This window comes from Pleurodeles waltl, chromosome 3_1 (assembly GCF_031143425.1).
Source record: "Pleurodeles waltl isolate 20211129_DDA chromosome 3_1, aPleWal1.hap1.20221129, whole genome shotgun sequence".
Lineage (NCBI taxonomy): Eukaryota > Metazoa > Chordata > Amphibia > Caudata > Salamandridae > Pleurodeles > Pleurodeles waltl.
Window position 1 is genome coordinate 795,372,773 of NC_090440.1, and position 23,614 is coordinate 795,396,386.

Consider the following 23,614-nt stretch of genomic DNA (forward strand, 5'->3'; position numbering starts at 1 on the left):
CCTTCCCGACTCCGGGAGCGGATCCAACGGCATTTCTGAATGCCATGTTCACTATCTTTAATAAGGCTATGGTCCCTGCTGGTGCACACGCTGGTCCCACGGGTCCATTGGCATTCTCCTTGGCCTCTCCGGCTCCATACAAGTAGGCTCAGTTTGTGCTTTTTTATCAGGTCGAGGACAACCGTTTGGCGCCAATGACATCACCTCATAGGCCTCCGGCGCCAATGACATTGCCTCATAGGCCTCCGGCGCCGATGATATCCCTGCTTAGACAGATGACGCCGATGACGGCGCCTCATATGCCGACGGCGCCTATTATAGAGATCTGGAGAAAGCCTGTTACATCACCAGCTGTGTCCAGAACTGTTGCAAGAAGGTACAGGGTTGCTCCGGTAGATCTGGGATTTTTGTCACAACATCTGACTCCGGAGAGCTTGGTGGTCCAGGCTTCTTGTTCAGCTCGTTCTGCACCAGGCTCCTTTCGTGTTACTCCATCGGACAGGGAGTCCAAGAGGATGGAGCAGATGGCTGTGAAGACTTTTTCATCCTGCAGTATGGCCCTGAAGTCAGTTAAAGCTACCTGTGTGTTGGGTAGATATTTACATGCCCTGATGGACAAGGCTAGAGCTGTAGGGCCAGATGTAGCAAACGGTTAGCGAGTCGCAAACGGCGAAAATCGCTGTTTGAGAGTCGCAAACCTGAGTTTGCTATGCAGAAATGCATTTTGCGAGTCGGGACCGACTCGCAAAATGCATTTCAGAGTCGCAAACAGGAAGGGGTGTTCCATTCCTATTTGTGAGTCGGAGTGGTATGCAACTCCATTTGCGACCACGTACGCGGTCGCAAATGGAGTCGCAGTTACCATCCACTTGAAGTGGATGGTAACCCACTCGCAAACGGGAAGGGGTCCCCATGGGACCCCTTCCCCTTTGTGACTGGACCCCAAATTATTTTTTCAGGGCAGGTAGTGGTCCAAGGGACCATTACCTGCCCTGAAAAAATTCAGAAACAAAAGGTTTCGTTTTTTTTTAAAAGTGCAGCTCGTTTTCCTTTAAGGAAAACGGGCTACACTGGAAAAAAAAAACTGCTTTATTTAAAAGCAGTCACGAACATGGAGGTCTGCTGACTACAGCAGGCCTCCATATCCGTGAGTGCCCATAGTCGCTATGGGGCCGCAATTTGCGACCCACCTCATTAAAATTAATGAGGTGGGTCTTTGCGACCCCATAGTGACTCGCAGACGGTGTCTGAGACACCGTTCTGCATTGCAAATTGCGAGTTGCAATTTGCGAGTCGCTCGGACTCGCATATTGCAAGTCGCAATTTGCAAAGTTGCTACATCTGGCCCGTAGTGCCTAACTTGCCGCAGGATATGCAGAGACAGTTCCATGAACTCCTGTTAGACACCCATGCTCCAGGTAAACAGGTCATCTAGTCTGGTCTGGATACTACAGACTCAGTGGCCAGGGCGATGGGTACTTCAGTTGCCACTAGGAGACATGCGTGGCTGAGGTCTACTGAGTTTTCAACGGATGTCCAGACTACTTTATTAGACCTACCTTTCGACAGAGAAAAGTTGTTTGGAGCCAAACCAGACTCTGCCTTAGAGCGCTTTAAAGATAGTAGGGCCACGGCGAAGTCTTTGGGACTGCAGGCTTCCACAGCTACTCCTTTCAGGTCCTTTCTGAGGTTTAGGGGGTTTAGCCGTGGAGCCGCTTATCGTGGGAGGCCTCAATCCATGACTCAACAGTCTGCCAACCTTGCATATAGGTCCTTGAGAGGACGGGAGAGGGATAGGACGTGAGGAGCCACCCAGTAGTACCCTGCCTCATCTTCTTCCTTTAGGGGAGCGCAACAAGGAAAGCAGCCCTAGTTTTCCGTCCATTTTAAGTCATGCTTCTCCCTTAGGGGGAAGGCTATTTCATTTTCTCCACGAGTGGGAGTTAGTCACATCGGACTCCTGGGTACTGAATATTGTGGGGAAAGGGTATGCCCTTCCCTTTCGGGTGTTACCACCTCCCTTCCCTCCCCGTCCTTCGTTTTGTTCAGAAGACCATCTCCTGTTACTTCAGCAGGAGGTTCAGATCCTTTTATCAAAAGGTGCAGTGGAGTTGGTTCTAGAGCACGAAAGGAATCAGGGATTCTATTCAAGATATTTCCTGATTCCCAAGAAGGATGGTCGATTGAGACCTATCCTGGATCTGAAGATTTTGAATTGGTTCCTCAAACAGGAGAAATTCAAGATGCTGCCTCTAGCGCAGGTGCTTTTGGCGTTGAACAAAGAGGATTGGATGGTGTCGGTAGACTTGCAGGATGCTTACTTTCATATCCCTAATCTCAAGTCACACAGGAAGTATCTCCAGTTTGTGGTGGGGTCACAACACTACCAGCTTGCGGTCCTTCCTTTTGGTCTTATTTCCACACCTCAAGTCTTTACGAAGGTGATGGCAGTAGTTGCAGCGCATCTCAGAAGGAGGGGAATATCGGTATTCCCTTACCTGGACGACTGGCTGATTAAAGCCAAGTCTCCAGAGCTTGTGCTGGATCACCTCCAAATGACAACGCAGTTGTTGTTCAGTCTGGGTTTTACGGTAAATGTGCCCAAGTCTTACCTGGAGCCCTCTCAACGCCTCCTGTTCATAGGGGCAGTACTGGATACAACATTGAATCGGGCCTATCCTCCACCTCAGTGGATCCAGGACATTCAGGCATTGATTCCAATGTTTCAAAAAGGAGCTGTTGTTCCAGTCCTCAAGGTCCTACGTCTGCTTGGTCTGTTTGCTTCTTGCATTCTGTTGGTCACTCATGCACGTTGGCACATGAGGGCTCTCCAATGGTGCCTCCGCAAGCAGTGGTTTCAACACAATGGGGATCTCGAAGAGTCGATAACGATCTCCAGAGACGCTGCAGTGGATCTACAATGGTGGGCTGTGGATGGCAACCTTTCCCAAGGAAGGTTGTTTGCTCTACCACCTCCAGTGGCCACGGTCATAATGGATGCTTCCACTTTAGGGTGGGGTGCTCATCTGGGGGCCCTTGAGATCAAAGGTCATTGGTCTCCAGTGGAACAGACTTTTCATATCAACCTGTTAGAATTGCGGGCAATACGTCTGGCTCTCAAGGCCTTCCTACTGTCCCTTCGTGGTTAGTCAGTTCAAGTCTTGACGGACAACACTACCATGATGTGGTACTTCAACAAGCAGGGAGGAGTAGGGTCGCACCTTCTATGCAGAGAGGCTCTGCGGCTATGGTCCTGGCCACAGGACCATCAGATTTGCATAGTAGCAAACCATCTGGCCAGAGTTCTCAACGTACGTGCGGACGGTCTCAGTCAGCTTTTCTCAGCCGACCAGGAGTGGCGTCTCCATCCGGATCTGGTTCTTCACATCTTGAGGGTGTGGGGTTCTCCACAGATAGACCTGTTTGCCACTCTGAACAATGCACACTGCCCGTCGTTTTGCAGCCTCCAGTGTCCGGTGCAAGGAGTGTTGGGGGGCACGTTTCAGATATCTTGGTGCGGCCAGTTACTTTACACGTTTCCCCCATACCCTTGATTCCTCAGGTTCTTAGGAAGATTCGCCAAGATCGGGCTCAAGTCATTTTAATAGCTCCGGATTGGTCGAGAAGGGTGTGGTATACGGACCTTCTCCAACTCTCACTGTGCCCTCCGCTCCGTCTCCCTCTCAGGGCAGATCTCCTCTTGCAGTTGCAGGGGCAGGTTCTACACCCCCACCTCCAGACCCTGGACCTACATGCCTGGAGATTGAACGGGGCAATCTGAGTTATTTTACTCTCCCGCCAGAAGTGGTGGATGTTATCTAATCAGCCAGGCGACACCCCACTAAGACTATTTATGCCGGCAGATGGGCAAAATTTGTGGCTTGGTGTGGAGAGAAACAAATTGACCCCTTGAAAGCCCATTTGTCTGATGTTCTGTTGTTTGCTTTTACTTTATCACAGAAGGGTTGTGCAGTTGCGACTGTCAAGGGCTGTTTGTCGGCGCTATCAGCCTTTCTTTGCCTTCCGGATCAACTTTCCTCATTCAAATCACCTATTGTTGTTAGGTTCTTGAAAGGCCTATCTAATAAATTTCCTCCCACTCCGTTTCTCATGCCTCAGTGAGATTTAAATCTGGTTTTGACTTTTTTAATGGGTTCACTGTTTGAACCTATGCATTCTTGTTCTTTAAGGTTGCTAGTGTTAAAGACAGTTTTCCTTGTTGCTATTACATCCGCTAGGTATGTGAGTGAGCTTCAGGCCCTTTGTGTCAAACTGCCCTTTACATCATTCTATGCTGACAGAGTGGTGCTGAGAACCAGTGCGGCTTTCCTTCCTAAGGTTGTTACTCCCTTCCATATAGGGCAGTCTATTACTCTTTCATCCTCCTATCCTCCTCCTCACCCTTCAAAAGAGGAAGAAAGACTCAATCGATTAGACCCGAGAAGGGCTCTCAGTTTCTATGTTGATAGAACAAAGGACTTTCGTTTGGATGACCAACTCTTCGTTGGATATGTGGGCAAGATGAAAGGCAGAGCTGTCCATAAAAGAACCATATCCAGGTGGGTCATTCTTTGCATTAAGATCTGTTATTCATTAGCAAAGAAGATTCCTCCTGAGGGTATTAGAGCTCATTCTACCAGGGCTAAGTCTGCCACTTCAGCTTTGGCTAGAGGTGTTCCTGTGGTAGATATTTGTAAAGCAACAACTTGGGCTTCCCTCCATACTTTTGCGAAGCATTATTGCTTGGATTCAAAAGTCAGGAGTGACAGCCTTTTTGCACTTTCTGTGTTGCAGGATTTCTTGGTGTGACTAATCAGGCACCCACCTCCGAGTGCAGTACTGCTTTGGGACTCTATTCATAAGGTGAGGAATCCACAGGTAGTTGTATCCATCAGAAGAACAAGTTACTTACCTTTGGTAATGCTTTTTCTGGTGGATACCCTAGCTACCTGTGGATTCCTCAAAGTCCCACCCGCCTCCCCGTTGCCTGTCTGGTCATACCAAGGCATGTATTATAAATGTATATATGTTTTGATTAATTTTTATATAAATAAATGTTGTACTTGTATTGCATACGTATGGCTATATGTATGTACATATGTGCTATCGTGAGGTCGGTTTTCACCTGTTCGCCTCAAAGGCATGTAAAAAAGGGTGAAACTGACGTCAGCACGCCTGCAAGGACCTCTTATTGCCACAATGACATCTGACAGAGTCATGTGCTGAGCCGTGCAATTGTGACGTCCTCGTCGACGTGGAGAGCTGGACGTGGGAATTTTCCATCAAATGCTGGCACACTGGGAGAATTCATAAGGTGAGGAATCCACAGGTAGCTAGTGTATCCACCAGAAAAAACGTTACCGAAGGTAAGTAACTTGTTCTTTTGGCACACCAGCCTCCATTAAATAGTGCCTTGGAGAGTGGGAGGAGTATGAGGGGAAGATAGGACGGGCTCCGAGAGAAGCACAGACAGGTGGGAGAAGCAAGGTGGGATAAAACAACCAGCAGAACAAGTTGAGAGGCAATAACTGACAGAAGAGTCCAAGATTCAAAATGGAGCGGTAAGAGAAGCAGATGGTGCAAAAAGGAGCAGTTGAACAGAGACATTGGGTAGATAGAACTGATGGCACAAACAAGAAAGAGCAGTTACCAGGCCGGGGCACAATGGGCAGCTAAAAAGTAAAACAGCAGGAGACGGACACCAATATGTGCCAGAATGGCAAGGCGAGGTTAAGGTCACATTGAAGCAGAAGAGAGACACCTGGGTAGGTAGAAATATTCTTCCTATGCAATATTTATGTTTATTTTTTAAATGCAATGACAATAGCCATAGCAGACAACTAATAATATATTTGTAGCCAGACTGAAAAAGTTGCATGCATTAGTGGAATGTGTATCCGTAGCCATGCCTAAAAAGCTCCCCTCCTCTGTCTCCTTGCTGCAGACACAGGCTCTCTGTAGCCAATCCTGACGCTGCTCAAAGCAGGCTCAGGATTGGCTGGGAGCACCCAGCCAGGGTGCTCCTAGGCAGACTGGGAGGCTTTGCAGGCTCTCTCCAGCCTGGCACTACCCGTCACTGCTTGTCATTCCCGTGGCCCCACACTTTTACCAAACAACCATAATAAACTAAGTTTATTATGGTTGTTTGGTAAAAGGTTTGCAGCTGCCGCTGCTGGCGGGGGGCAACGCTTCTCCACCCTAGTGGAGGAGCCGCCCCTGGTGCGTACTGCACCAATATTCACATGCCCCAGTATTTTCCAGGTATTTGTGCCTGTGAAAAATCAGCAGGTTTGACCTGCTGAAATTTTGCCCGGATTGCAGGTTTCATCACACCTGGCATTTACCTGGTGTGATGAAAACCATACAACTCATAATTCTGATATGCACTCTAACAGTAATTAGAGCTAATTTCAGAATTATATGGGCCATTTGTATCGTGGACCTTAGAAAGTGAGCTGTATACCTCACCAATTATCAGTCTCCAGTTGGAGGTACTGCTCAGGAATCATGTTTAACTCATGTTTGTGATTCTCAATATTAGGACTTAAAAAGACTTGAAATGCAGACGAAATGGGTACAGTTTCTTGTCCTGCTGACATATTTTCCTGTGGTAAATGTAACCTTTTTTTCTGATATAAAAAGCTTGTCATTCTTTATACAACAATTTCTGTTACTTTTTTTTATTGTAGTGCGTCATAAACCTGGAAAAGAATCACATTGAATTTGGAAAGGCAGAGAGAGAGGCCATCCCTTTTGTTGCTAACAGTTGCATCGTAAACGAACCAAAGTAAGTAGTACGATTATATGTTAAATTGTTTTGTCTCACATACAACCACATGCAGTTGCTTACAGAAGTGACTAGTCATTCACTAACACTGGTCCTACTGGATAATGTATTCAGAGGCAACATGTAAACCCACCAATTGAATTTGCTGCCGAGAAAATGCTTTAGCGCAAACTGAATACACCATTTAAAACAACAGCATACTTTGAGCAAACTTTGGCTGGTAGAGAAGGGAACAAAGTTGCTGCTCCCACGGCTATGCGGAATGACAGTAAGCAGCCAGTAATTTAGATATGGCCTCATTCGGAGCTTGTTGGAATTATCAAAATGGAAAGATTCACATCTCAAAATGGTGAACAATGCAGGTTTTCAGTTTTACCAATGGTAATACCACATGCAATTCCCCTTTCTGACTTATTTCCCCTTACAAATTCCTACAGATAATAAATGGGAAGCTTTGCATGGAGTAATATCCAAAATCTGAATGTGATATCACGTGGAAAAGCTGACTAAGAGGTCATCCATGCACCCAGCATCAACAAAGATGAGTTGTTTCTGGGACTCTTTCTAACTATCCTGATAAAAATGGATCCCTGTTTAAATGGTGGCTAAAAATGGGAAGGATAAGAAAAGATTACCTACTGATGATCATGCTTCTGTTTGCTTAAATCACTTTGATCGAACATAAACTAGAGAATGCTGATTCTGATAGCTTTAGAGATTAGAGAATCGTGATTTTATGCATAATCCCTTTTTATTCACCACTTCCAAGCAGCAACCTTTAAAGCTCCACATTAGAACCAAATATGACAACTTAAACAAAATTGAACTTTCAGTCCATAAACCCCCCAACATTCCAGTATTTTCCTCTTTTGGTGCTGCTTTGATCATCCTGCTTGTTACCTTGCAAACTTTCTCCAAAACTATACTTTAATAATCTAAGAAAAAATTCATTCATTATATTTTAAACTTCATTATATTTTAAACTGTAAACTTGTCAGATTAATTCCTTTAATATGCAACGCATTTACTTGAAAACTACATACACTTTATGACATCACATATTCTTTTTTATTTATTTACTCCCTTCATTGAGATGGGAGAGAGGGATAATGCTACCCTCCTTGTCTTCAATAAAATTGTGATTCACTAAAGCTATGAGAACTTGCATTTGATGGCACGGCAGGATACTAGCATTATGCCTGTCCAAAGCTTGTCAAAACAGAACTAGATACATGCTCAACTTATTTAAAAAAAAAAACATTCTGAATATCCCCTCATTTGACTAGTCTGCGGTTTTCGTTATCTCTTCCAATCTCCCTCCTGCACAAGAAACTTGTGGATGCATAGCTCCCCTCACAAAATGAGCGTTAAACCTTTCTACATCCACTGCAGCTTCTTTCAGAACATTTCAACCAACCCGTAGATAAGCCTTCCACAAGAGAATGACAAGCTGCTATAGCTGACCTGTAGCAAATCATTATCCTATACTATCCTATACTCTGCTAAGAAATTGGCCACTTCAACCTCATCCGCCTCCATGGGATCCAAACTCTGTTCCACACACCAAAGTACACAGGCACTTCATGCTCCCCGGCATCTCTTCTTCGTTCCCGGAGTCCACGACTCATCGAGGAGTTCTGAAGCGTTCACGAAAAGTCCTCTGAATCTCTCTGTACTCCTAAAATCCTCCAAACTAGAAGGTTGAGCATACCCTCTTCCACAAGAGGATGTTCTTCTCCGTCTACATCTTTCAACATTCCTTTGCAACAATCTATTAATAATAGAATTTCCACTACCATCTCCAAGTCTGATGGAAACTAAACCTGAGTATTCCAGAAAGGTGTTACCAAATCAAATGATAATTCTGTCTCTTGACCTGCAGTAACACCCCCTGAATCATAGTAAAAGTAAGGAATGCATACCCCATCAGAACTGGCTAGTTCTGGGTAAAAGCATCCACTGCTACTGCATCCGGATTCGGATGCCAACTGAAATAATCCTTTTAGGCAGTTAACCGAGAAGCAAACAGGTCTACTTCTATTGTACCTAGAGTATAATCTGCCTCCCTGAAAATTCCCTTGCGAAACATGCATTCACTGGAATCCTTAATATATCAGGAATTCCAATTCCAAACACATTCTTTTCCCTGGTAAATTCTGTGCTGTCAAACTTAACTTTTTCTCCTGACAAAATTCCCACATTTCCTTTACTACCTCTGCTAATTTCTTGGATCTGCTTCCTCCTAACATGCTTATATAAGTTAATGCAGGCACATTGTCCATCTTTAGAATGTCTGAACCACCCTGTAATGCACCCCATCCTACATGCTTGCATCTGAATCCAGAACAAAATCTGGGAGTATTCCAAATACAGTACGACTGTTCCATGCCTCTAAATTTTCTAACCACCAGGTTAACTCCCCTCTCTCTTCGTCTGACACTCTCACTTTGTCTCCATATCAGAGCCCATTGACAAACCTGAACTCTTCAATCTCTTGAGAGCCGTGTAGTGTAAATGACCTGGGAACACAGCCTGAATCGATGAAGATAAAATGCCTACCACTCGAGCTACATCCCTCAACAACACTTCCTGTCTTAATCTTAATTGACTCACCTCTCTCTTAATCAACTTAATTTTCCTTTCAGGTAACATCAGTTGCACCTTTACTGTGTCTATAATGAATCCTGGAAACTCTGACTGCTGAGCTGAGAGCAACAGTGACTTTTCCCTATTCACAATGAAACCTAAATTCTTCAAAATTTGTCATATTTTAGTTAAATGTTCCTTCAAAACCTCCTTCTCTTTGTTCATAATGAAGATGTTGTTCAAATAAATTACCATTGTAACTCCCTGTTCTCTTAACAGACCCACAACAGGTTTTCATACCTTTATAAAAGACCATGGATCTGATGAAAGTCCGAATGGTAAACATTGGAACTGGAAAGTTTCCCTGTTCTGCCTACATTGAAAACCTTTCTGACTCTCTTTCTCCATTGGTATTGTAAAATAAGCATCTTTAAAGTCTAATTTCACCAACCAATTCGTCTCTTGCAAAATATCCCTCAACATATGAATGCCTTACAAACTGATTCAAGGGTCGAAGATTTATCAACAGCCTCCAGCTCTTGCCCTTTTTTTCTACTAAAAATATGGTAATCACAAACCACCTCTCCTCCTCCTTCACTTGAACTATAGCCCCCTTCCGTAACATCTGCTGTATTTCTTCCTTTACTACCTACATTTGCTTCTCTTTGAACTGTAGTTCTCTTGGTTCTTTGTACTGAACTGGAATTTGGTCGAACTCTACTTTGTAACCAATTACTGTTGCAAGTACCCATTGGTCTTTTGTTATCATTTCCAATTCGTTTTTGAAAAATATTAACCTTCCTCCCACCTTTAACTTGGAAGAACTAGAAGTAATCTCCATACTTAACTGTAGAGGTAGACTGTTGCCCTCTATCTCTTGAAGGTCTGCCTCTATTTCCTGTTCCTCTCTGGGGATAGAAGCCTGCTGACCCTTGATTTCCTTTGTAATTTGTTTGCCCCTAGTCTATTTGGGACTTATGATATCCACGGCCAGAAGGTTACCCTCTCCTAACGGCACTGTGATATAAATTACTTCCACTGAAAACTTTTTGCATGGAAGTCTGAGCTTTGTCCAAAGCTGTAAATGTAGCCACATATTATCCAAAAGATTTGACCACACCATCTCCGAATAGAAGACCGCTTTATATCATCTCCAGACTCCTTATAGCTAGATCTCCCCAGTTTAGGGATAATCTTAAAAAATGCTGCCTTCTTCCACCTCTATTGATGTAAGAGTCTTCTACAAGACCAAAGATACGGGCCAATGGTTGTAAGACATTGAGAACCTCCAAAAAAGATCCAATTTGGAGTCACTGTGTCATCTCCAATTACTGGGCGGGGACACTCAGCCCTCATAATATTTCTCTCCTCTTTTCCAGAGGTTTTCTTATTTTCTTTCTCACATAGTTTACCAGTTAGAACTTCTAGGGTGTCTTATTTCTTTAGGGTCAAACATCTTTCGGTCGAGAGGGTCCTTAAAACTCCTTTCAGATTTCTGTGTGATATTCTCACTCTCTCCAAATTCTGTTCCTGGGCAAATATCCTCATCATCATTATGCATATCAAATATGTGTTCATCCAGCTCTATATTCTCCTCATTCCTTCTCCAATCATAAGGGAACTCATTTGCATAGTTAACCTGCCTTGATCTTGTGCGGCTTCAGGTCACCTTTCCTTGCCAGGCACTTAGGACTCGAGTTCTTGAAGAAATAGACACCTCTGCGACTGTTAAATGCTTCTTTTTAATAAAACATTTGCCTCTGGTCCTTTTTTTGAGGCACTTTCTACCTCAGACATGGACCAATATTGTTCCTCATCTATCATATTTCCAATTTCTTTTCCTACTAATTAACATATTTTACTGTCTCCTTAAATTATTTTCTTATCAATTTCCTGACTCTCTCGTCCTGTACATCCTTCCTGACTGTTCCTCATATATATCTCAGAACTTTTTTGAACACTCTGTAACACTATCTCTTTGGATAAAACACTTTATCAACACCAACGCCATCGTTCATCCCTCAAATCAGCTGCCTGTTTGGATTCCGATTCAACGTTCTGTGCAGTTTCTAAAATTACTCGCAAAAACCTACAATGAGGCAGATAGACTCTATAAGCCATATGATTGCTACATTTACTTCCTGTTTATTGAGCCTTACTTCTCTTTCAAAGGCTCTCTGAGCCCCAGTAGCTTATTTCCGGGTTCCGAGCCCCTCTTTTTAAGCATTTCGGCTTAACCAATAAACTGCTTCTTTCTTTATTAACGCGCTGCAGGTGCGCTTCAGCTGCCTCTCGACATTGTGCGCTCCACTCCAATGGAGCTGTGAGCACAGATGCGACCGCAGGCACCAACCGACTTGAATAGATGACTCTAACATGGCCGTCTCTGCAGTTTGCCGCACTATCGCAATGGAAAAATGCTGAATGTGCGGTCTTGAGTGAGCCTGTCTCAAGGCTGCTTACAAACGCAAGGCCTCCTTTGAACTTCAACAAACCTTGGTATAGATCAAATTTCAAAACCTTTTGTATCTTATAGACATGCTTTAAAACATTGCTTGATTTAAACTATAGCAAAACAAGAAAGTGGGTAAAGTGTGTTTTTTAAGGCATTATCCTTATATTCAAGTTTGAACACAACCTATTTTAAAAAGCATTGTAAAAATAAATATCCTTGGCTACTAAAGAATCTATAAATTGGGTTCCTACTACAATAACATTCCTAATAAGAAAAAGAACAACCATAATATATAGTCTAAAATTAAAAGGTAATTATCAATCTGATTTTAAATTACGACAGTTCTTGTTTGTTTTCACCTGTAGAAAAGAAACATTCAGTCAAAGTTAAGGATGTTGGTATGTCACCTTGAGGGGGAGGATCCACTGAGAATCCTCCCCTACTGCTAATGATTAATCCAGAAAACCAATGGATATGTCATCATCAGTCTGTTCACTTGCCCTTGAAAGTAGTTCTCTCAACAGTAACTGCCTTTTCAGACCTGCATTTTTATTCTGTGAAAGATACCATCAGGACACTGTCTACCCACAATAGTTACAAGGACAGTGATCCAGATTATCTGCCAAAACATGTATAAATCCATAAAAATATCATTGCTGTGACTCGGACATGATGTAGCAAATGCTGTGGAAAAGTCATACTGAACTTTAGAAAAGGAAAAACTGTATATCTTGTGAAGTTGGCCTGACAGACCTTGATACATCTGTCACAATTTTCGTGGGCAGAAGTTAATGATTAGATGTTATAAATCAGTTTTCAGCTACTGTACAATCAGTGTTTAGAAGCAAAACAGGCAACATAAACATAACTTTCACTTTTTTTCAGCAGAAATACTACACTTTTGGTAGAAGCAATTTGTTAGGCTTCTTAGCTCTTAAGTGGACCTTTGACGTAGAGGAGTGAGTAAAAATGTGAACACTAATTGATAAAGGCCTTGACTCAAGATTAGTAGTCGTTATCTATAAGCTGATTGTCTGGCTTGTGTTAGCTTAGGAGAAAAAAACAAAGGAACAGATTTATGAAAAGTGCAGCGCCACTTTTCTTGCGCCCCTTAGCATCCCCCTAACACCACCATGTGTGCACCGTATTTTAAATACGACGCACCATGACGGTAGTCAGGGAGACTAGCGTCATAATTTTTTACGCTAATCTGGCACTTTGCAAGACTAGCGTAAAAAATGTTGAAGCTAATCCTACAAAGCACCCAGAGGCTGATTGAACACAATGGGAGCCTCTTTTTAACGCCTGCACCTAGCAGGCATTAACAAATGCCGATAAAAATGGTGCAAAGGAATCTAATGGATTCCCTTGCACCATTTTTACAGCCCCCCAGCGCCCGAATGCCCCCTTGCATATATTATGCCTGGCACAGGCATAATGTGAAGCAAGGAGTTACAAAGTGGCGCAATGCAAGCATTGCGCCACTTTGTAAAGATGGCGTGCTGTTTTTGCTTTCCAATGCCACATTAGCGTCACAAAAATGACACTAATGTGGCGTTGGAATAGCACTAGGCCACCATAAATCTGGGCCAAAGCTTTTTTCAACAACGAAAGAGGTCCCCAATGCTCTGTTCCTTACCAGTATTGTCTACTGTATTCATAAAATATATGAATGACGTATTGCTCTGCAGCGAAATCGATTTACCATAAAATGGGGGGCTTGAGTTTTACTTACTCTGCTGACAGTGCCATTATTATGAGAACAAGTAATAATTTAGGAAATTCCCTTGCATGTTTTAATGCTCATTGTAATTTGAAAGGTCTGGTAATCAATGCAGGCAAATGTAAACTTCTAGGTATAGATTGGCAGCATGGGATGAAAAGAAAATTGTGACTGAGGGTTAGAGAATTGCTTGTGCAGGTTGAATATCCTGACTAGTTGGGTATCTAACCATAAACACCTGGGATGGGAAAGTCATCTGGGGAAAAGCAGATGTGCTCCTCCATCTATCCACAGCAGCGAAGGGTCTTCAATCATTTCTGGTGGTCTGGCTATTAACATTGCCAGAAAAATCAATAGGGCTAAGTCACCATTGCCCTTTATGTGGCCAAATTATAAGGCAACATACTGTTTGTTCCTTAATTCCAGTAAAAACACCTTTCTCGAGTGACCTAAATATTCCACAGTATACTCCTGCGCTGTCCTTAATGGAAGAGCTAGGAGTCAAAGGGGTGAACAGCTTGCTTCTATTAATCCCTGACTCCTTTTGCAGCAGACAATGTGAAGACAACTACTAAAACGTACTTGGTGAGTTCACCTCTCTACATAGGGTAGCTCCATTAGAATCTTACTCCTTAATCTAAATCTGTAATGTTTACTGCATGGTATTGATAAAATAAATAGGTTTCATATTTCAATCTTTTAAACTTTTTAAATATTGGGGATGGGTGTAACAACACCTGAAAAATTAGACTGAAGCCGAATGGAAGCGTTGTACCTGGAAGCAAAGGTTTTGTGCATCTGGGAAACATTTACAGATAGTATTCCCCGCATTACCCTCAGTGCTACAGTCTGAAGTTAGGTGCCCTTTTCTGGTCTCTCTATACTAGGAAATAGACCACAACAAATCACATATGTACCCTGTGACAGGTCGAGAAAGGAACCAGGCTCTGTAAATTATTTCTCCATATTCACCAGACCATTAGAACTTGGCATAATGCCTATGGCTTCTGGCTAGGGTCAGGTGGATTAAATGCCATCAGTTGAAGCAATATGGTCTAGTGTGAAGCTTTCTCAGAATTATCTTACTCTCAATGTTATTTTGCCATTGCAGTTTTCACCCTTACTTTTTTGTGATTTGATTTATTTAATATAATGTATATACTTTAATGGATATTTATTCTGAATAAATGTTTTGATTGATTAATGGATTGACGGGTAGAAAATGTTGCCTTCAATCAGAATAACCAGAATAACTTGAAACCAAAAAGCTACACATGGTACAAACATAGAAAGCAAGAAAAGCAAGCACAAACCTAGGAGGGACACAACCTAAAACTGTATGCACTTTCCACTTCATTTCATCATTAGTCCACAACTTACAACAGTTCATCATTTTTCCCAAAGATTACAAGCCCAGTTCCCCAGTCTTACAGATCAATCAAAAGTTTGTTTAATGGAGGAATACTCCTAAAAATGTATGATTTTTGTTTTGTACATTTCCATGAGTAGTCTTAGGGATGTTTGTAAAGCCCCAAAAAGTTATAAATCATCTCAAATAGTAGAAGTAACCCCATGATGAATTGATTTATGACATTTTTGCAAAATACTTGTTAAAATGGCTCCTCCAAACTTCAGTCACAGAAAATTGTGCACAAATCTTGGAACTTATGTTTGTAAATATCAAAATCCACTTAATAAAAGTCAGTATTTATGGAATTTCACCTACTCCAATTAATCAATTGTTCGGTATTGATTTTCCTTCCTGCAGAACCCTGTGTGCTTTCCTCAGTGCTTTGTGTGGCATAATGTCTCCTTTATCAGGTGCATATAAACTTCATCATCTCACTCTAAAGTCATTTTTCAGTGCATTATTGTGTTACTGTCACCACCAGTGATACTGTCTGCAACACATGAATATAGGAATGTGAGTCTTAGTTTGTCTTTACCATTTTTTTCAGGTCTTCAGAAAAATAATGATGAATTAAAGTACAGAACCCTGTAAGAAAAGGAAGACCTCTTCTGCAGATGGAAGAACAACTCATTGAGATTACATGCTGTTCAATAGTATAGCTCACTGAAGCCATGTGCTGTAGCCAGTAGTGTACAGTGTACATGTGTAGATTTCTGAATATGCTGCGATATGCCTAATTTTGGGAACGTTTTAAAAGTTTACACCAGTTTTAAGTGTTTTAACAAAAATCAGAAATTCTTTTTTAGACCACTTTCATGTTGGATTATTTGAACTGACCATAGAAGATTTATTATAAGTTGCTGTTTTAGAGGCAATATTCATTTATAAAGTATAAATTGGAAAAATGTGCAATCACAATATATGTAAAATAGATTATAAAAGAACAGTTGCTCATTTTACTATCCATTACATTTCTTTGTTGTGAAGCCTTTAATTTAATTTTAACACAAACAGTTATCACAACTCTGCACCATTGTCACATCGGCTCTGAATCGTTTTAAGGAACAAAATTTCAATTGTTTTTCTTAATTGTCTGTAGTCAATTCATTTCATTCTGCATTGAAAATGTGGTAACATGCTAGGACATTTTTAAGGATAATAGACAGGGGCTAAAGATATAAGAGCACAAATACTGCTGTGAGAATTTGTGTGTAGATGAGCTGGCAGAATCACCAATCAAAGGACAGCATATAATCAAATTTATATTCAGGCAAGACAAATAGCTTTTAATAGTAGTTATTTTTTTTTACGCTAAGGTGGCCTTTTCCCCATGCCATATTTACAAAATGGCATGATGCATGAATTGCACCACTTTGTAACCCTTTGCGCTACATTATGCATGCATCATGCATAATGTATGCAAAGGGGGCGTTCCCCAGTTAAGGAGGCCCAAAAAATCGTGCAAAGAAATCTAAGAGATTTTTTGAGTCATTTGTTTTGGCACTTTTACCCCTGCTCAGAGCAGGGGTTAAAAGGGGGCACACCATTTTTTACAATGCGCCCCAATATACTTTTCAGGGTTAGCGCCCAAATTTTGATGCTAACCCTGAACAGTACATCAATAGCCTCAACATTTTTTACACTATGGCCCCCTACTCTGCCATGGTGCGCCATATCTTAAATATGATGCACACATGGTGACGGTAGGCGGCGCTAAGTAGCGTCAGAAAAGTGACGCTGCACTTGGTGCAGCGCCACTTTTTTTAAATATGCGCCTTAGTTTCATGGACAACATGAAATGGGTGACATAAACACAACATCATGCTTCTGAAACACCAATAATTTTTCTTATCTGCATTCAACACTTGCCATGTCCACACCAACATCTTTTGGCTTCCCGTACTCCTCTCCAGACATTGCTGTGTCCATTCTTGAATACTTGACTCATTCTTAGATTGTCCTTCTGTTTCCAAATATGTGGTCATGGCTATTGATCTAGGAGTATTGGAATTTTTACAACATGTAGTAGAAAGTTCATGACGGAATTAATTATATTTTACATGCTCAGAGTGGATTCTATTCCACTGTAATAGACTGTCAAAATTGTTCCTGGCATGTCGGGCATGTAAAGACGTGTCCAGAGTAGCCTGAAAGGACTGAAATAACTCTCTAACAGGTAACACAGCTAAATTCAAAACTGCTCTCTGTATTGGAGATGTATTAAAATAAGAGAGTCTTTGAATGAGATTCTTTGGCTTCACATTCAGGAAGAAAGGTGTCTATGTAATAAACCCAAATCCCTACATTGAATTTGTTTTGTTCCTGTATGGCTAAGAACAATATATAATTCTAAATAGAAACAGGTTTAAAGAAGTGTAGAAGATTTTGTTGGATTTTCTAATACAAGACACTAGGAGGATATTCACATTAGTTACCTGCAAGCCTGCACCTGAAATCTGATAATTTTGACCTATAAAAATGCACCATGCCCATTGCATATTCTTCACTTACTTTTGGTAAAACTGTCTAAGTGAAGATATTCAAGTCAAGAAATTCATCAGGGATAAATATGGAAGGCTATGAATAGAAAGCACTGAATCCTAAATCAAGAGATGTTTTTAAGTAAAAGTACCACATTCTGTTCGTATTTCTATAGAAAGATCCACGCAGACTGGAAGCCCTCATGTGTAATCAGATAATTTATATCTAGCACAAAAGCACCAAGCACTTTAAATGCTCTTAAATCATTTTCCAAAGGTGTCCACATGATTTTATTTAATATATTATATGGAAACTAATTTAATATAATTTAATTTTCATGAATAACCCTGGCTTCAGAATTATTTAATACAATTTAAAATATTTATATTTATTTATTATTAATAACTCTGAAATAAATGATTGTACTTACTTGGGCTATCGTAATAGGATCTGGCTGTCAGCCAGTGATCTGGTGATGTGATGGAGGGTATACATTCCTAATGTAGTAAGTTAAGTAAGATAACCTTGATTATGATCTCCTGTAAGTTGACGTTCTGCAAGTATTTCTGTCTACATGACATAATCACATTGAAGTAGTTTCACGTCTTAGTTAAGTAAAAACAGGATGAAAATGTGTTCTAAATTGATGGACCACACGATTTCAAAGCAAATGGTTAATAAAGATGTTTGTGTTGGCTGACAGCGATGCTTCATTTGAAAACAGAGAATGTGTGCCATAAGCAAAATCACAACACATTTCTGTTATATACCCACACTGACAAAATACCAGAGTGCAGGTGTGATGTTTGAAATTCTGAGGTGAGGAAAATAACATGGATCAAGTAATCTTCATTCTTAAAACTACTTTGTGCCATTCAGGGCCATGTGGAAAAGAGCCTGGTGTAGTGATATTCACATTGCTGCCAATAAGGTTAGCTACTGAACATCCATTCTTGTCACTTCATCCACACGTACAAGTTGAAGTACTTCCTGAAAAAACATTTAAGACAAAGGTTTAGATATAAATCCAATACAACTTAAACTTTAAATATACCAGGCTCTTTTTACTTAGCTGTAGGAAGCTGGCTCTGTCTATACTATATCAAAATGAGAAATAGGGCCTTATTATGACTTCGGCAGACGGAAAAGCCCATCCGTCGAAGTCCTGACAGGTAGGTTGTCGCCATTGTGGCAGCATCCCTGCAGGCCCATTACAAGTTTCCCACTGGCCCAGCAGGAAACAGACTACAGCATTGGCTCCTGCTCATAATAGAGACAGTGAACATTATGACGGGGCTGGCCAGGGGGGCCCTGCACTGCCCATGCCAAGTGGATGGGCAGTGTAGGGGGCCCCCTAGAGCCTCCTGCAACCCATCTCTGCTAGCTTTTTCATGGCGGTGTTACCGTCATGAAATCGCTGGTGAAGAAGGGGATCATAATATGTATTAATACCACTTTGTTTCAATTTGGCAAGCTAAATAGTGTTCAAGAAAATAGCAAATATCTGTTTTAAAAGTTGACAGTTCAACTTTCAGAACAGTTCTAGGGGAAAGAAAAGTTAGTACAGTTCTGAGGCAAGTACAAGACTTACAGTTCAAGTCTCCGGGAGTTAGGATGTCCACAGGTTGGGGTTCACGTTAACCCCAGACACCCACCTCAAACAACACGGGCCACATTCCTCCACTCTCTCTGCAACCTTCTTTCTTAGCAGATTACATTTTTGCACGGGAAATAAATAATAACGTGCACACAGAATACCACTTCTTAAGCCACAGCTCTAGTATGAAAAATAGAAATCTCCAATTCTTAGGAAACATAGTGAATCTTTTAAAGCATGTTCTGTTTTCCTTTTGCCTGTCAGGCACTGAAATTATTTTTATCACGCTTTAGCCACGAGACACGGTCATTTGGATATCATAACTACCTTCATTAAGTGGATTACTAGAGCAAACTGTACAGGGTGGTCTTTCAGCCTCCACTTACCAATCCATAACACTGGTGGTGTGAGAGCCTTGTCCTTGGTATAGCTACAAAGACGGAATCTAGCCTTATAAAAAAAATAGTGCCTGCTTTTTGTGTGTAAAGCTCCCTTTCGACTCGTAGCTTTGTAAGTGCGTTTTACCAGAACTGTGCACAATTATGTGTAATAAGATTTTTTAGGTATTTTATATTTTCGTCCTTAGAACTAGTGAAGTGGAAATATTTTCTATTATATAGTCTACACGTGTTTGAGGAGTTGATTGCTCTGTGTATAAACCAGCAAATATGTTTTAGAAATACCTTTACTAAACCTTGAATATATTTAAGTACATTTATTTATATATTGGTTTAGCAGTTTGCTACTCTGGTCTTGTGTTTCATATATGATAATTAAAGTTTAAAATAACCTTGATTGTTGTCTGTTTTTGTTAAATAACTTGATAATTCACTCTAGCAGCCAGTGACGTGCGGGAGGTGTGGTTTGTGTAGAAGAGCCTTGCTACTGAGCACCAGGATCAACAACATCGCCTCCTTATTTTTCACTGCGGCAAATATCTTTCGAGATCGACATAATCAGGCATCCATGGATGAAAAACAGGCCAGTTGAAGTGTGGCATAGCGACTAGAGTGGTCTCTCTTGGAACTGGGGGCACGGGTTCGAACCCCGGCTCAGGAGCCTGTGATTCTGAATCAACCACTTAAACCCTGTGCACCTCAAAAAAGGTACCGTTGAGCCAAGTTATATAATACTCCAAAAAAAAATGGTACGAGTGGTCGTTTTACCTAGTTCATCAGGTAAACTCAGCCAGTGCGGTAGTGCTGCAAGGCACAGTTACCCTGCTGGCCCAAGGCCTTGTAATGACATTCCTTAATGAGGTATTGTGTCCGGCTGGGAAAGAACTTTCTGCTCATTCATTAAATGGGTTAAAGTCAAACAAAACAAAACGTCATAGCCTGAGTTACCTCACGTATGCTTCAGACTGGACAATGCCCACATCCACCTTAACCAAACTTGAGGGAGTCACTGGACAGTAGCTGGAGGGCCCCCCTCCGGACTCACGCAGGAGCTCCGAATCTAGAGTGCTGTGCTGAGGGGGCCTTTGTTATGCCACTGACATCCATCCCTCAGAAAGCAGGTACCTAAAAAGGTCACGATCTCTGGATACTTACAACAACAGTGACCAATACTGGCACAATTACACCCACACATATACAGACAGGATTAAAAGCGCGACTCCACTAATGATTTTTCTCACACCATATACAGACTAAGGTCCGTGACAATCCTCGAGACTTAGCAATGGGGATAGCGGAACCTGCGAGGCCGTAATGAAGGCAGTGCTTCAAAGAATATTAATGTTAATGCAGTGCTATACAGGGATCTGTTTATATAATAAATGGTACCAGCTTTCAGGAGTTTTAAATGGCTTCTTCACATAAGCCTGAACGTTTTCCAGAAGTTTTCTTTGCTTGATGCGCTCTGTATTAGGGACGCAAAATGGCTTCCCATTCCACCATGGAATAGGCCTAAATAGTTGAAACCTCTACAAGATGGAAAAACTGAGAGGCCATAAAAGGCATATGAGCAATTAAAAAGAACAGGCAAATAAAAAGCAAGTAGCTGATTAACATCAAAATTAGAAACATTAGCTAAGCGAAAATTTAAACAATCAACTACTTAAACTAAGCTGGATAACCCTTTTAGGCCGGCAGACCTCAGCTACACACTACTTTCCAACATTGCACGTGAAAATTCCATGTTCTGAAAGAACCATGCTTAATGCTAAATCTTCACAGAACTATTAAGAGGTAAGTGGTGTAGGATAGATGTGGATCACAGGGTTTGTCTGAATCTAGATGCCATTTCATTGATGGCATTTCTTCTTTGTAACTTGCCAGAGGCATAAGGACTCTGGCCCAATCTAGACACTACCTGGCTCAAACAAGCAGCCCTTCCAAGTACCACGCATCAGGGGTTAGACTAATGCATTATCGTGATGTCTGCATCACTGCACTAAAATACTTAGTCATGCATAATCCGTAGATCCTACCAGCGAGATGAGGTGCTTCAGGCGGCTGTGTTGGATCTACAGTATTCAATCAGCGCTCTTGCTTTGTGCTGCTGCCTCAGCTAATACTTTATTAATATAACAATTGTCCCATGGGACTCATTCAAATGTGGTCCCTTCTTATGTGTAAGAAGACAGACTTCAATGGTGCCGAACGGAGAGAGAAAAGCTCCACCACATTCTTGTTGAAGGTAAGGCTGTCGGTTCTGAGATATTTTTACCTCAGGTCCATTTGTATGAGCTACTCCAATACTGTCTTATTTGTCCTATAATAAATTGAAATGACAGTTTGGGAAATTTTGCCTCAATATTGGTACTGGTTCATTCTGTATGAGACCAGCTTCTCTACTTTTGGAATGAAAAGAATTGGTACTACACCCTGGCACTGGAACATCTAACTGGGATAGGTATGGCATTTTAACTGCACTTCCCTAACATGGTTGCATATGTTCCACACTGGTAGAGCATGGCTGGCCTCACTCGAAGCAGATAGTGGTGGGCTATGACTCCCTCCCTACCAGACAATTGATTCAGAAAGAGGAATTGTTTCACTCTATATGAACTTGATGCCTTACCGTCTTATCAACTCTCACAGTTTCTTATACTAGGCATGAATCGTTCAGTAAGCATACAAGTGATGTTTCACTGGTTGTTGTTCTCTTATATAACTAATATATGAGCATGTAGTGAGTTGTGTTGGACCTTTCAGCAATGGCATGAGTAACGGTATCCACACTTCTCACATAAGAGGAGGAATTTCATTGTGTATTCTTGTGACATGCTGTACCTTTTTAACTCGAGTTCTGATTTAGTCACCTTGTATATACACTGTTGGTGCACAGTCTTTTCTTCTGCTTAGAAGCTACCAACCTATATAATGGAACTGAGTTGTGATGAACTCGGATGATGATTTTCATTGCCTTTCATTATACATAAGTTGAATACCTGGTAGTTTTTCCTGTTATACAAGTGAACTCACTATTAGGTAGTGAGTTACTCACTGCTTGCTTAATGGAAGTTTACAGTATTCAAAATTACAAATCAAAAATTAGAAATGTTGTTTTTATTTCTATTTCTGTTTGTGTAGGCCTAGCAGTCAGATGACTACTTACGGAAAAGACCCTTACAGTCACATGGGGTCGAAACATCTACAAACTCTCCCTCTTGGTTGTTACATGTAATTTAAATTGAAGGGATTCCACATATGCAAACCCTGTTATTCATTTTACCAATCAATGCAGACAACAATTGGGAATTGTACAGTGTCTTTCATCTACATTCTTTATAAATATAATCACCTTTGGAGCGCTAGATCCTCTGCGCTATGATCACTTATTTTGTTGATTGTTATGCTTGATTGGAGTCAAAACATTACAAGATGCAAACTATATCAGTCCTGTGTTTTGTTTTCTTTATAATAAATTTTGGTCTGATGAATACATCTGAGTAACTCTACGTTCCTTCTAAGATACATAAGAAGGTACCACTTTTGATTGAGTCCCATGGGATAACTGTTATATTAATAAATATATATCCTAGTCTACGTGGGCAGGTTGTCCTTGTTATTTAAACACATGCCTCAGGCAATACTAGGTGAGCACAGGTCATGGAGAGGTGACTAGTTTTTATGGTGGTGGTCTTGACCTTGCTAAGTTCTTGGTACAATACATTTCACAAAAACAGCCGTGACCTCTTGCCCCTCAATCCAGGCCACATGGATCTCATCAGCACTGAGTGTCATAAACCTAGCAGCTTTCAGGACCCACAGTTGTTGATTGGTTGGTCTGCAGTCTAATTGATTTTTCTTGTAAAGTCCCACCCTGTCCAGAGAGGATGGCACTGCACGATACTCGTAGGTCTCGCTAGACCATGTGGTTGTCGCTGAAAAGAGTGCAGGGTGGGCCGTGAACAAACAAGGTGAAGCCCAGGATGTTTTGACCACTGCCCAGAGATCACAAAGAATTGAAAGATTATCCTGCTAGTTTCCCTGCAGCATCCCCGGGCACAATTTCACAATAAGTTGTTCAGTTGTTGACTGAACAGCCCAACAGGACCACCTGCCCTCTCTTCTGGTCAAGTGATGGTGTGCACCAGCACCAGCACCTGGGTCCCTGTGGCAGGC

At 41.6% G+C, this 23,614-nt stretch overlaps 1 protein-coding gene across 2 annotated transcripts in view; it reads left to right on the forward strand.

The window, feature by feature from the left end:
- The window catches only part of NRIP3 (nuclear receptor interacting protein 3), a 294,860-nt gene extending 275,026 nt beyond the window's left edge, over nucleotides 1-19,834 (forward strand). The window contains exons 6-8 of one of the 2 annotated variants that reach the window (XR_011201434.1): nucleotides 6,690-6,787; nucleotides 15,510-16,586; nucleotides 18,501-19,833. Coding sequence is in view for 1 of the 2 variants with exons in the window: in XM_069223652.1 (XP_069079753.1) it covers nucleotides 6,690-6,787; nucleotides 15,510-15,525 (114 nt within the window). In the remaining variant the exon portion in view is untranslated. Of the gene's footprint in view, nucleotides 1-6,689; nucleotides 6,788-15,509 lie in introns of both variants that reach the window. The other variant, XM_069223652.1, reaches the window with a different exon arrangement.
- Nucleotides 19,835-23,614: the final 3,780 nt, after the last annotated feature.